This window comes from Anser cygnoides, chromosome 7 (assembly GCF_040182565.1).
Source record: "Anser cygnoides isolate HZ-2024a breed goose chromosome 7, Taihu_goose_T2T_genome, whole genome shotgun sequence".
Lineage (NCBI taxonomy): Eukaryota > Metazoa > Chordata > Aves > Anseriformes > Anatidae > Anser > Anser cygnoides.
The window spans coordinates 16,439,689-16,452,410 of record NC_089879.1 but is presented as its reverse complement, the minus strand read 5'-3'; the positions used below and the strand labels follow the sequence as shown (position 1 = coordinate 16,452,410).

Sequence of the window (12,722 nt, the reverse complement as noted above, 5' to 3'; positions counted from 1 at the left end):
CCTAGGGTGCTGTACTCTGTCAATAAACTAATCCTCAAGCTTCATGTGCCAAGTGAGGCTCATTTAGAAAGTTAAAAGAAACTACCTTAAGAATGTTCTGTAAACAAATACCTGAATTACTTAACACCTAGATTTTGGGGGTATTCACATTTATATTAAAAATAACAGACAAATTCAGTGCCTGTCTAAAATACACCTGCCAAGTAAGTTTGCTACATATAAACCCAAACTTGTTTCTCAACAGGTGGGGTTTCATTAGAAATGAAATTTGTAGAAGACCTTATTAACCTAGCATAAAAGATGGCAAACAACAAAATACTAGTGAAGCTTAAAAAAAAAAAAACAGAATATGCCGTAAGTGTCAGGAGCCATGGGTTCTGTTCCTCCCTGATCTTTTCTGTATGCTGCACAGGGAATAAGTGAATTAGGGCTATGCAGCCAGAGTGGATTCTTATCTATAGCACCATTTCATTTGGTGGAGGAACTGAAAGATGGACTGGAAGCAGAGCAGAGAAGTACAGTAACAACTACACATACATATATGTATGTATATCTTATAGATAAAAATAATTCTATGCCACTTTACAGATGTAAACCAACTCCGCTAAAAAGTTGCAGAAAGATGTCAGGCAAGTCACTTGAAACAAAAGGTATCATCACACCTGTGATGCATGCATATTCTACGTTGCTTACAGGAGACCAAAGTTACAAGTAAACTGACTAAAAAGCAGCAACAACATTTCTAAGAGAAACGGTAAGTTAACTGATACTAGGTAACTCTGGCTTGATATCCCATGCTCATTGCAGAAAAAGATTATTCTGCCCCTTTTCCACTAGCAGACTGTAAACGCTGATGTCTGTATAGCATTCAAATGCCCCAACAATATACTCTATAGGAAGGCCTGCATTATGCTACGAACACAGATAGTGGCCACTGGATGGAAGAAAACAAAGCAGTAACTATTTCCTTCTGTACAACAATTGAGCAGAAGTCCTCTAAAGACTTGGAAATTAACAGCTCTTAAGTATCTTAACAGGCACTGAAGGTTTTAAATATTTGACCTTCTGACCTTAACAGTTTTATCCCAGTATTTTTCATGCACTCTCTATATTTGAAACCCTCGTGCTTTTCAATAAGACACATCCTACTAGCTATATTGGGAACATTGTTTTAATGAAGACCAAGTGGTCATAGTTCCTGCATGTCAAAAAAAAAAAAAAAGATTATTCAAAAATTCTACAATAGCCTTTAACACCACTTTTCCTGTCCCACTCCTTCAGGTATCCACTCTCCTCCCAACATGCACAATAATTCAAATGAAAGAAAATACAAACACACACACACACCCCCTACAAAAACCCTCTAATTCAAGAAAGGTAATACAAACCAGTTACGCTGGGGCATATTTTCTTCCTTTTATTTCCCATGGTTTCTCAGGATGCTAGGATGACTAGACTTTTAATAGAGACACCATATACTTCTTCAAACCAGTAAGTTCTCTAGTTCACAAGTAAAATATAAAAGATATACCTGATTTATCATCCTGGACTTCAAATTCTGCACCAGCAGATCCAAGAAGAGATGCTCCGTGTTTTAACAACCGACATATATCAAATCTATCAAAGCGCAACCGATCTGTTGAGGGTGAATCTTCCATAGGACTTTCTGATCCTGGTTCTAAACAAACATTGAAAATAATATGAAGGAAAATGTGATGAAAATGTTGTTCAAAGTTTTGGCAGAAATAAGAGTGGTGTAGAGGAAGAAATAATTTCACTCCCCCAAAGAATCATCAGGCACACAGGATTTTGACTCGTAAAATGTAAAGACTCCATTTCATGAAGAAAAAAACTTCTCATATTTTTCCCTTTATAAATTTAGCTTTTTAAAACTTGGGACACTGATGCAGTACTGGGTCTTCTCTGCACACGGATGGCCACCTTGCAGTTTGAGCTGCACGTTGTTCACAAATAGTTCAACTGTAAGTATCATGCCAACACTGCACCGTCTGACCAACAGCAAGGCAACCCTGATACGGGGAGCTGGGGAGTAGTCCAGCTGCAGGTACAATGCAGTTCCATGCTGATACAGCAGAGAGCTGTTCCTCACAAGGTGTCTTATCATTTCTTGGTTGTGAATTCACTTCCAAAGTATTCCCTCCCCTCAACACTTGAAGATTAGTGTGTCTTGTGGCTCCTAGTCATGCACAGCTTAGTGTCCAAAAAAAATGGCCCATGCCTACATAACCCAGTACACTCACATCCTGAATTACAGCCAGCACTACAAATACCATTGTTACCTACAAGAAACACAGCATTTAGTTTACTGGTTCACCCCACACTTATTTATCAAAGTTTGTTCATTTACAGTAGAATGAGTCCAACTGCATACAGATCGCTGTACAAAATGAGTAATGCCTACGTTTCTTCAGACCTGAAGAAGTTAACATTTCATTATACATATACATGGTAGATTCTATAAATAAAGCTATTAAGTACACAGATAAATATGGTTCGCTGAGAAAGACTCAGCATAGCTCCTGAAAAAAGCCCTCTCATCAACATCCTTAAAGAGCTTCATCAAGTGGATAGAGGGGATCTACTGGACATAACAGCCATTCAAAAGCTTTTGGCAAGGTTTCATACTAAAAATCGAAGGAACCAATTTACTACAGTTGGGGAAAACATCCTCATGCAGACTGAAAGCTGATTAAAGCTGGTTAAAGACAGATAAAAGCCATGGGTTCCTTCAGAGATCAATGTTGGAACAAATTCTATTTGTCTTTACAATGGAAGGGAGATTTCACTGTGCACTCTTCTCCCAGCATGTACGTGACACTAAGCTCTTTCCAGTAACCCAGTGTTACACTGGCACTAAGAAATCCAGGAAGGACTCTCAGAGCAGTGATGGGCAACAAGATAGACTGCAAAGTTAAGAACCTAAGCCATGACTAAACAACACTGAATTCAGAACTGGGAGTAAACAGTCAATAAAGATTTTGGAGGCACTACAGTCAGTTTCTGTATTCACCAGCTTACTGGGCAGTTACAGAACAGCCAACTAAGTACTGGCTATCATCAGGAAGAACACTGAAAACATGATGCAACACAACATTTTGCCACTAACTGTACATAACAGTACTCCAGGGATGCAAGTATACCATGTGCAGCTTTGTGCATCTAAAGGAGGACATAAGAATAAGAAAAGCACTGATAAGGACAAATAAAGTTATCCAAAAGACAGAGCAGCTGTCTTGTGAGGAGAGACTAAAGAGGTTGCAACTCTTCAAGCTGAAGAGGAGAAACCTGTTGGAGGGGTGCAAATATGATGAAGGTTTACAAAAATCATAAAGGCAGTGGGTAAGGCAGATGCGGCAAATTCTGCAGTAAAGGAATCAGGAGGCACTGAATGGAACTAGTATGAGATCACCTCAAAAGTGCTTTGTTGATTTTAACCACTTGCTAAATTTCTGGAACCTAAGTCACAGAAGGTTGTGAAGGTAGACAGTATCAGCAGGTTCAAAATAGGTTTAGAAAAAATCATGGACAATAAGTTCATAAGTACACTATAAAAGCAGCTGTAACATCCCTAATGCAACAGTTCCAGATGCAAAGTGAGCACAAACAGAACAGACTGCAGCAAGTCACCATTTCCCCTCTTTCAGAAAGGTGCTTTAAGCATGGGAACAGAAAAGATGGGAGTCTGTAAAATATCATGACAAACTTGCCTGGTTAAAGTTTTGCTGTTTCACTAGTTATTATTCATCTTAATTATACAGAGTAAAGCATTCTGAGGGTACAGAGCTGAAGCATGGGAATCCTAGAAGAAGCAAAGGTCAGACACCGTGTTGTAACTGAGTATGAACATCTCAAGCCAAAGAGGTTTACTACAGTCCATGCATATAAAAAAAGGGCAGGCTCATTTTAAACAGAATGGCACAGCTGCCTCAAGAAGTCTTGTATCACAGACAGTTTGCATCAGATACACAATGAACTCTACATAATTCATTTAAGAAGCACCTTGTTTTGATCTTGGAGTTGGATTCCACTCGGGCACATTTTTCACTATTGCTTCAACAGCCTGGCCAGCTGCAATACGGGTATCCCAATTCGTACTTCTTAAATACACTAACACCTTTAAAGAAAGATTAACAAATAAATTAAGATTTGTTTAAGATGTACTTTTAGAACACCCATCAGTTGTTATGTTCTATATAACACACTTTCACTGCTATGGATCAAGACAAGATTCAAAATAACAAAAGCAAAGGCCAAGAAAACAAACCAAGGAGCAATGAGCAACCCTCTCTGTATCATTCATACTTGCCGTAGCCAGACGTTAATATTAACTTGTAAGTTACATTTAGTTCCATCAGCCAATCTCACCCTTGCTTTATAAGATGTAGACTGTTTTCTCCATGTACCAAACAAGGCTTGAAACTTCTTTAGCTTTCAAAAAGGAAGTGTTCTAAAATAGAGACTAAAACTTTATCCAAGAAGAGGGCCAACATGGGTCACTTGCAACAACATAACATAACGCTCATCTAATTTACCACTGTGCCTCAAATCTGGAAAAACTATTTATTGCACTGAAAGTGGTTTGATATTCATGATTCCTTGGCCACTCTGTTGATGCCACTCTGTTGATACCATGTGGTGAGAGCACCTGTTCATTAAGAGCAGAACTGAGTTCACTCAGCCATCTCCAGCTGTCAGATACAGAACTATTTTTGGTGTTTTTACTGGCCTTGGACAGGTTGCAGTCTCAAGCTAATGCAAACCTATTTCTATTTTCCAGCCTTTTTAAAGACATGCAGCTTCCTATATTATCCTGTATCACACAAGTAACAGTCTTTATAGGCAGGAACAGAAATTTTAAAATGTAGTAGAGATTCTCTTCATAGCAGAAAATCTGAATGTACAGCAAATGCTGAATACCTATACTGAACACAAAGTGAAACCTGACCTATGCAACCATCTCAGGGACTAACAAAACAGCATGCTTAAGAACCAGTCTCCTTTTTCTTCAGTGTCCTTTTTTCAGAGAGCTCCACAGGAATACTATATTTTTGCTGCTTCTACCCACAGAAACCACACCCCAGAAAACTCGTTCTGTTCTCACCAATAAAGTGCTGATAGCAAGCTCAGAAAAACCCCAAGATGCTTACTTTAGATAAGAGATTGTTCAGTTCATGAGGATGCAGCTTCACTACTTCCCCAAGTTGCTGTGCAGCTGCTTTTCTTGTTACTGGTGTTGTACCGGTGTCCAGTAAAATAAAGAGACGATCAAGCCTAAATGATTGACAAAAAACAAAAAAGTTAAGCTATTCATAGTTCAGCTGGCCATTTCTATTTATATTCCCCCAGATTTTCCAGTTTATCTAATGCAAATAGAAACGTTTGCCTGCAGATTGTCAACTGACAGGCTGACAAACCTATTTTCCTAATAGTAAGCGGACTTGTTCTAAAAGCACATGCAACCCGGTAAGCAGAAAAAATAATTTTAGTTCTAAAAATTATTGAAGTTACAAGAGGAAAATGAAATAGGTTCCTTCCTTCTTCTGAGAAGATTTTCAATCTTGAAAAACAAGTATTGTTAGGTTGTAAATGATCTTCAACAAATTCTATCAGATAAAGAAAGCAATGGGCTCCATTATTCATAATGTGAATTATTTATTTTGAAGACCTATGATCTGTAGTGTCAAACTCTGCTTTTCCAGGATACCAGAAATTTTTACTTTTCACTTATTTTCCCCCAACTACCTGGAATACACAAGACCAAACCAGTTGTTGTATTTACAGCTTCAAAATATTCTGATGCTTCTGGCCCTCCCACGAAACACAAGAATTTAAGCAGCAGATCTGTTTTCACACTAACCCTGCATTAGTGAAAAACACTCCAAACATCTATTTTCACAACAGTTAATATTTCTCGTTTAGAGTTATAGAATGAGAAAGTTGCCACAAAAATAAAAAAGGCATTTGAAATATAATATAGTTAGTCTATCTAGATAATCAATGAAGAAAGTGACAAGCGTTCATTACTCCCTCCACTGTAAGTGGCAAAGTCAGAATTCTCTTTACAGGGTGCCCAGTTTGTCCACGAGGTATTGGGCAGTACGTGCTCCCTGCTGAATGCAAGTCTAGATTCTGCATAGTGCAATCAGAATCGTCCCTTCTAGCCTCAAAGCTAATCATAAAAATGCAGTTCCAAGTATCACAACCATACAGAGCTGCAATTTACAAAGCAGTGAAGCTCACCTAGATCAGCCTCACAAAATAAGGATCCGGGCAACCTGACAACTCCCCTTCCTTGAACATATACCCAGGGTGGTTTCAGCAAATACAGGGAAAGGATGAGTATCCGGCACTCTAGGCTGTTGCTACTAATTACATTTCAACAGAACTGCCTTGAACATTATTTCCAATACTTAAAAACCCCTCTGTACCATCACTACATATTGTATTTTCTTTCATACACTTAACCTGCGCTTATTCCTGAGAATTTTTATAATTTGATGCACAGCAGAGCCCTGCTACAGAATGAGGGCAAAAATATCACATAAATGCAACAGTTTCAGACCAGAGATACGAAGTAGATATCCATTAAATAAAAAGTATTTTCTAACTGAAAGTATTTCAAGTCATTTTAGTATTTTAAGCACACTTGGGGTATTTGCCAGCTTTGACATAATTCTCTTCCTTCTACTATAATAGGTGAGCCCATTTCAATTTCTGTAGATAAAACTGAAGTTCCAATTGCTATGATTTACTAGTTAGCAAGTTGTTTTAACGTTACATAAAAGAAAAATCCAAACATTTCTAATCTAGCAGTTTTGTGCAAGTAGACAGTCAAAGAGGAAAAGAAAAGCTTTAGATATCTAAGTCTTCTGAATCACTGGTAGTACACTAGTCAAGAATAACAACACGTCCTTAGGAACTTAGCTATTTACTAGTATTTTTTCTTTAATACATTTGACAGCAATAACACAACCTGACTTACAACACTCAGTATTATTCACTGCAAAATGCACTGCCTTGCAGAGGAACCACAGCTTGCTTGCTCTCTCATTCTTAAACTCACCCAGTTTGGTCTTTGTCTCTCCACGAAACTTTGGTGTTCCATACTCAAGCGGTTTCCCAGTTAGTGCCACCCACTCCTTTAACTATCAAAGTATCTTTTTTTCATCGCCAAGTTCAAGCAGAATGCGCAACTTAGACCACTTCCTCCGCTAGAACTCTTCATGTGACAAAACAGGAGGAAACTGCTATGACAGCCTACCCTCAGAAAGACCCAAGTTTAATTCCAATCTCAGTTACAAAATTAGACATTCACTCTTAAACCCCACAAGTTTTGTGGCAGCATTACCTACCTGTTTTTAACAGCAGTAGGCTTGGTTTGTAATCTGTGATCTTAAAATTTAATGTGCTTAATTCACACACAAATGCGGAATAAAACAACAAAAAAAAATCTATTGTCTCACATCCCTATAGGAAGATTTCAAGCCCAGCAAAATAAAATAGAATTGGTAAATACAGCTAACGATGTCTAACTCCTAGTGATGCCAGTCATTCTTTCTTGCCCTCCCCCAAGTTTCCCTGACATGCAATTCCCAAACAGTTAGTATTTTGGGATTATTAAGATTCTTAAGTTAATTATGCTTTGGTGCTGCTGCAGCAGAATCCAGCACAGCCTGCACTCTCCTACTCTAGCTGAAAGAGCACCATTGGGAAAGTTGACACTGATCAGCAGCTCTAGTTTTTTAAATTAAAATTTGCATTCTTTGTTTCATTAAGAATTAAAAAAAACCTAAAACTTCTAAATGAATTAAATCTGAGGACCTGCAGACAAGCTTTTCATTCTCAGAGCAAACTGTCTCTAAACTTGTTTTTACAATCAAAAAGAACTAAAAGAGTTCTGTAATGAAACGTGGTTCTGCCTCTCATGCCAAACAGGGCTACAAGCATAGCACAGCATGGCTTACCCCTTTTACAAATGTAATGACGTCAGAATCAATACAGTAGAGTGAAATACTCTACAATGCAGATGCAACTTTTAATTTAAAAGAGTTCAACCCAGGCTATGTGAAAGTAGCTCTAAGCATATGGAAGTCACACGCTGACAACTACATCTCATCAACAGGACAGCAATCATATGTGAACTCATGCTACATGAGCTCACTACAAAACACTATTTTTTCCACAAGTTTGATACTTTTCTCCTCTTACTTGAGAAATTTGAGATTTTCTAATCAGTGCTTTCAGTATCAGCAAGACAACTTGGAACAGCAATTCAAAGACATTACAAACAGTAGTACATTCAAATTAAGTATTTTTTTCTTCTAAGAAATACCACAAGCTTTTACACTGACACAGAGTTCATTAAATGTTTCTGACACAAAGACGTTGATTCAGGTGCTTACAAGCAAGCATCTAGTAGCAGTTGAGACACTTCAGGATGAGTCATGCACACGGGGCGGCAGACGTGGCTCAGGATATAGGAGACCCTTGTCATTCTCAAGTGGCAAGGATCCTTTACACCATCTAAGTTGGCACCAGACACCTAGATTGGGCAAGAGAATCCTCCCCAGACAAATACTCCAACTCATCAAAAGTAGAACATTTCATTACAGTGCACTAGTTTTGATAAGACTAAAGGTCTTTAGTCTTAGTCAGGCTAAACTTCTGACTTCCAGGATGGGAACTGACGGAGAGAAATACTCAATAAGCAGTAGGTCTGCGATCAACTGAACAGCCACCCCACATTGGACATGATTCTTCCCTCCTGACTGCTACCACTCAAATGGCTTATTGAAAAATCAAAAAAAAAAAGTCAGTTCTTAGAAGAAGACTGTAGGCAAGAAAAACAGTAAATCTAATTTTCATTGCTGTTCACCAGAACTGCAAGGTTGGCTGGGATTAGAGAGATTTCCCCTTTATCAACACTGTCATGCAGAACGATTACACATGCAGGCTTAGTTCAGTTAACTACATGGGCGTTTGTGAACAGAAGTACACCGAAACTTTATTACTGACCCCCAATCAGTAAACATAACAAGCGTTTTGCTCTTCCAATGTTATTATTGCAGCAAGGACTACAAACAAAAAATGGCAATGGACAAACACGAGATCAAGTACTTTCAGAAGAACCACCACAACCAACTCAGAGGCACCCTCCGGGTAGCATGGTCAGTCCACGTTCTAGTCGCTGCTTTCTGAAGAGTTTTGCATAGTCTGCATTAACCTAAGTTACACATAACTGTACCCAGGCACAGCAGGCAAACGGTGCAAACCGCTGACCTCTGCTATTCTCCACGTTAATTTTCAGTTCTTTGCTGCCTGAAGGTACGTCTCCAAACACAGGGGTGCTCTCCATTTGAAGGGATACTTGGCCTAATATTTAAAGTGAGCCTTATGGCACTGCTCTGGGAGTTGCACAACATGGATTTGAAAGCCCATCAGCTACAGAGGTATTAGAAAGCTAATAGAGGGACAGTTAATGACCAGGTCAAGATACAGAGGTTATTAACATTATCTCAAAAATGTTTCCAAAAGACGCCGTGCACAGCTTAATTGTGTAAGGGTTCTGATCACCGCAGTGTAAGCGGTCTGACCGGATAGGGTCTTCACAGCACCTCAGATGGGGAAACTTCTCATTTGTTGACCTCAGATGAGTTTAGGCTTGAAACAGACAGCAAACCGATCACTGCTGCCAATGAAGTGATCACTTTGGGCTCCACATCTGTCTGGGCCTGTATGCCAGGGCACAGCCACTGACAGTACAGCTGCTGGTACAGAACAGCTTGCATCTATCCCAGCAGCCCTCCAACCCGTTAAAGTTGTGTGACCCTACAAAAACCCTCATGGGGTGGTCCTTGCAACGTTCTAACTTAGAGCTCTTTGCAAGACCTCAAGTTGGCACCCATCAGAAGGAAAGAGAACACTCTTACACGTTTATACTATAAATCACGTTTCAGGACCCAGAAATTTCTTAGCACAGAAATAGCTCAGAAACAGAAAACTTCACCAGACTAAAATTTAGACTTGACAGGGGTTGACACACTGTGAAGTTCAACCTAAGTTCTAATGTAGATGCCTTAGTTTTTCTTGTTGACCTAATAAACCTTTGTTCAGTTTTCCATCATTCGGTCCCAGCTTGGCCAGCCTCACAGCCCATAAAAACTTAACCCCTTGTTAAAAGGGCATATAAAACATTAAATAAGCGAGAAAACAACTTTCCAATATACAGCCAGCAAAAGAGAGAAAATAATCATCAGATTTCAGAACAAAAATTGGGAGGATATACATCAAGAATGAATTGAAAGGTGCGAGACTGTGGAGTAAATGGTTTTGAAGGTGGGGCTGTGGATAAGAGAAATCCTCATTTCCTACATAGCAGTGAAAGGGACAGCTCGAATGAAACGAGGGCTCCATCACCACTGGTGACAGTATTATACACTGCACACACAGGCCAACCAAATGCTAAAATTAGTAGTACTCCTTAGGGAATGCATATTTCATATCTTATACGAGTTGCAGTGTTAGGCTATAACAAGCTTTATTTCACAGAATGGTTGAGGTGGGAAGGGACCTCCGGAGATCTCCTGGTCCAAATCCCCTGCCATTCAGGACCACTTAGAGCAGCTTGCACAGGATGGCATTCAGGCAGGCTTTGAGCATCTCCAGAGAAGGAGACTCCGCAGCCTCTGGGGCAGCCTGTTCCAGTGCTCTGTCACCCGCACAGTAAAGAAGTCCTTTCTTGTATTTGTTAACTATTATATATGTATCTACCTAAATGCAATACATATGACCACTTGCATTACAAAAACAGTGAGAAAACAGCACTGGAAATTAGAGAGCCGCACAAAGATGCACTAATGCAACACAACAAGCGCATTGCCAAGTGATAGAGAGAACGCCTTGGCAAGCACTCCAGTTTTGGCTGCTGGGATGGGTTAGAGTCCTTATCAGTGTGCAATCCTTGGTTTCGACTTTCATGTCAGTCTGTTAGGTGTCTGAGAAATTTTACAGCTCTATCTCATTTGGGCAGCAGCGCACATGCTACTGCAGGGACACTCCCTCCCACTTGTTGCAGCCGGGAAGGCAGCTCCCCTGTCGGGGTCTTTCTGTCAGCCTCCATCAATGGGAGAAGAGGTACCCTATTCCCCCTGGGCTTTTTGGCCACAACTCTGGCAATTGCACTGGTTAGTGTATCTGCTTGATGAGTAGCAGGGGAGTGGGTATGATGCAGACTACAAGAGCTTGTGAAAGACAAAATACGGTAGTTATACTCCCTTAAGTAGGAGCGAAAACATGCTTCTTGGTCAGGCTAACTCTTGCTTTCCATGCATGAAGTAATGGCTTCAAATGATCTAGAAGGTAAATTCTTTCTCTAGAAAAGTTTGTGGTAAGCCCAAAAGAACATTTCTAATAGGTGTATAGGGCCATAACAAAAGTTCTTGATAATTTTGGCATTTTCTAAGAACTTTGGCCCCCTAACAATGCAACATCAAACCTAAAATTTTAGATAAATAATGATATCACCCAGTGCAGCCCTTTGTTATTGGGTAGTCACTACCCTATACTTCAAAAGCCAAGGGCAACGTATGAGACCCACTTATTTTCCAGGGGCTTTACTAGCACAGCCTTCTGACATGATTTTTTTTCTTTTAAATTGAAAACTCAGTTTCCATTCTATACTCTTCCAGTTATATAGCAATCCAAGCAAATGAAGACAGTGAAAACTCTAGAAACCAGTATTAAAATCATACGGACCAAATGCAGAATAGCTTGCAACAGCAGCCAGCTGTTACACTCCCCCATACTTGCTTAGAAATGTCTTGAAGTTATCTTGAAGGGGCTGTCTTTAAGAAGGTACAGGTAAACTTATTTCAGGGTAAACTTAAGGACATGCCTATTAAAACCAAATTGTTCACCCTTAATGCATCTTACCAGCTTCATGCATTTTCTCACTGTATTTTAAAAACTCTTTGTCCCCCCTCACACTGTGAAGGCCCTCAAAAAAACATGAGAAAGCCACTGGCAGCAGCCTTGGTGTTGGAATGATGATGATACATGAGCTGCCTTTAAACACATGACAGAAATTGAAAAGACCTTTATATTGGATATTGAAAGGCACCATCAACACTTCATCATCTACTGAAACTCAATCACTGAGTAATCTATGATTGTTGTTCTTCTCCATAAATTGGCAGTTACTTTTTCACCGAAAGTAACTCTAAAGGTTATAAGTGAGGTATTGTGTTTATTCATGTAAACTTCATAGGAATGAAGGTGAAGCAAAACTTTTCAGTTCCTTTTTTTCCTTCTCAGTTCCACCGTCAAGAATTTTCATTATTTTTATTAGTTATGCAAATATGATGCTACTTCACATACACTTTAAGACCCGAAACAGGACAGAATGCCTATGCAAATTAGCTTGCGTGTTCACAGAAAGAACGTCAACCTTCCCACCCCCCTATACCTCCTTCTGGGGAGGCTGGTGTTTGGTAGGTTAGTAGTTTAGTCTTCTCAGCATGGAACTACCAAGGAGATGAGCATATATAAAAAGTCATTCTGCAACTTCTTTTGGTATGAGGTGTCCACTACTCTGCTTTTAGGTGCATTTTCTAGCGTATTATCACAGAATTGTTACATAGGAGTATGTGTATAGTCCATATAACAGCAGAATGACACAAAACTAACAGTTACATATAACAGAT

The 12,722-nt window shown here is 39.4% G+C and overlaps 1 protein-coding gene across 2 annotated transcripts in view; it reads right to left on the bottom strand.

The window, feature by feature from the left end:
• BTAF1 (B-TFIID TATA-box binding protein associated factor 1) overlaps positions 1-12,722 on the bottom strand; it is a 48,291-nt gene that overhangs the window by 32,804 nt on the left and 2,765 nt on the right. Inside the window, exons 1-4 of one of the 2 annotated variants that reach the window (XM_048060420.2) lie at positions 7,085-7,304; positions 5,169-5,292; positions 4,021-4,135; positions 1,532-1,678 (exon numbers count right to left, since the gene is read on the bottom strand). In XM_048060420.2, the coding sequence (XP_047916377.2) occupies positions 1,532-1,658 (127 nt within the window). In that variant the 5' untranslated portion in view covers positions 1,659-1,678; positions 4,021-4,135; positions 5,169-5,292; positions 7,085-7,304. Of the gene's footprint in view, positions 1-1,531; positions 1,679-4,020; positions 4,136-5,168; positions 5,293-7,084; positions 7,305-12,722 lie in introns of those variants that run through there. The other variant, XM_048060419.2, reaches the window with a different exon arrangement.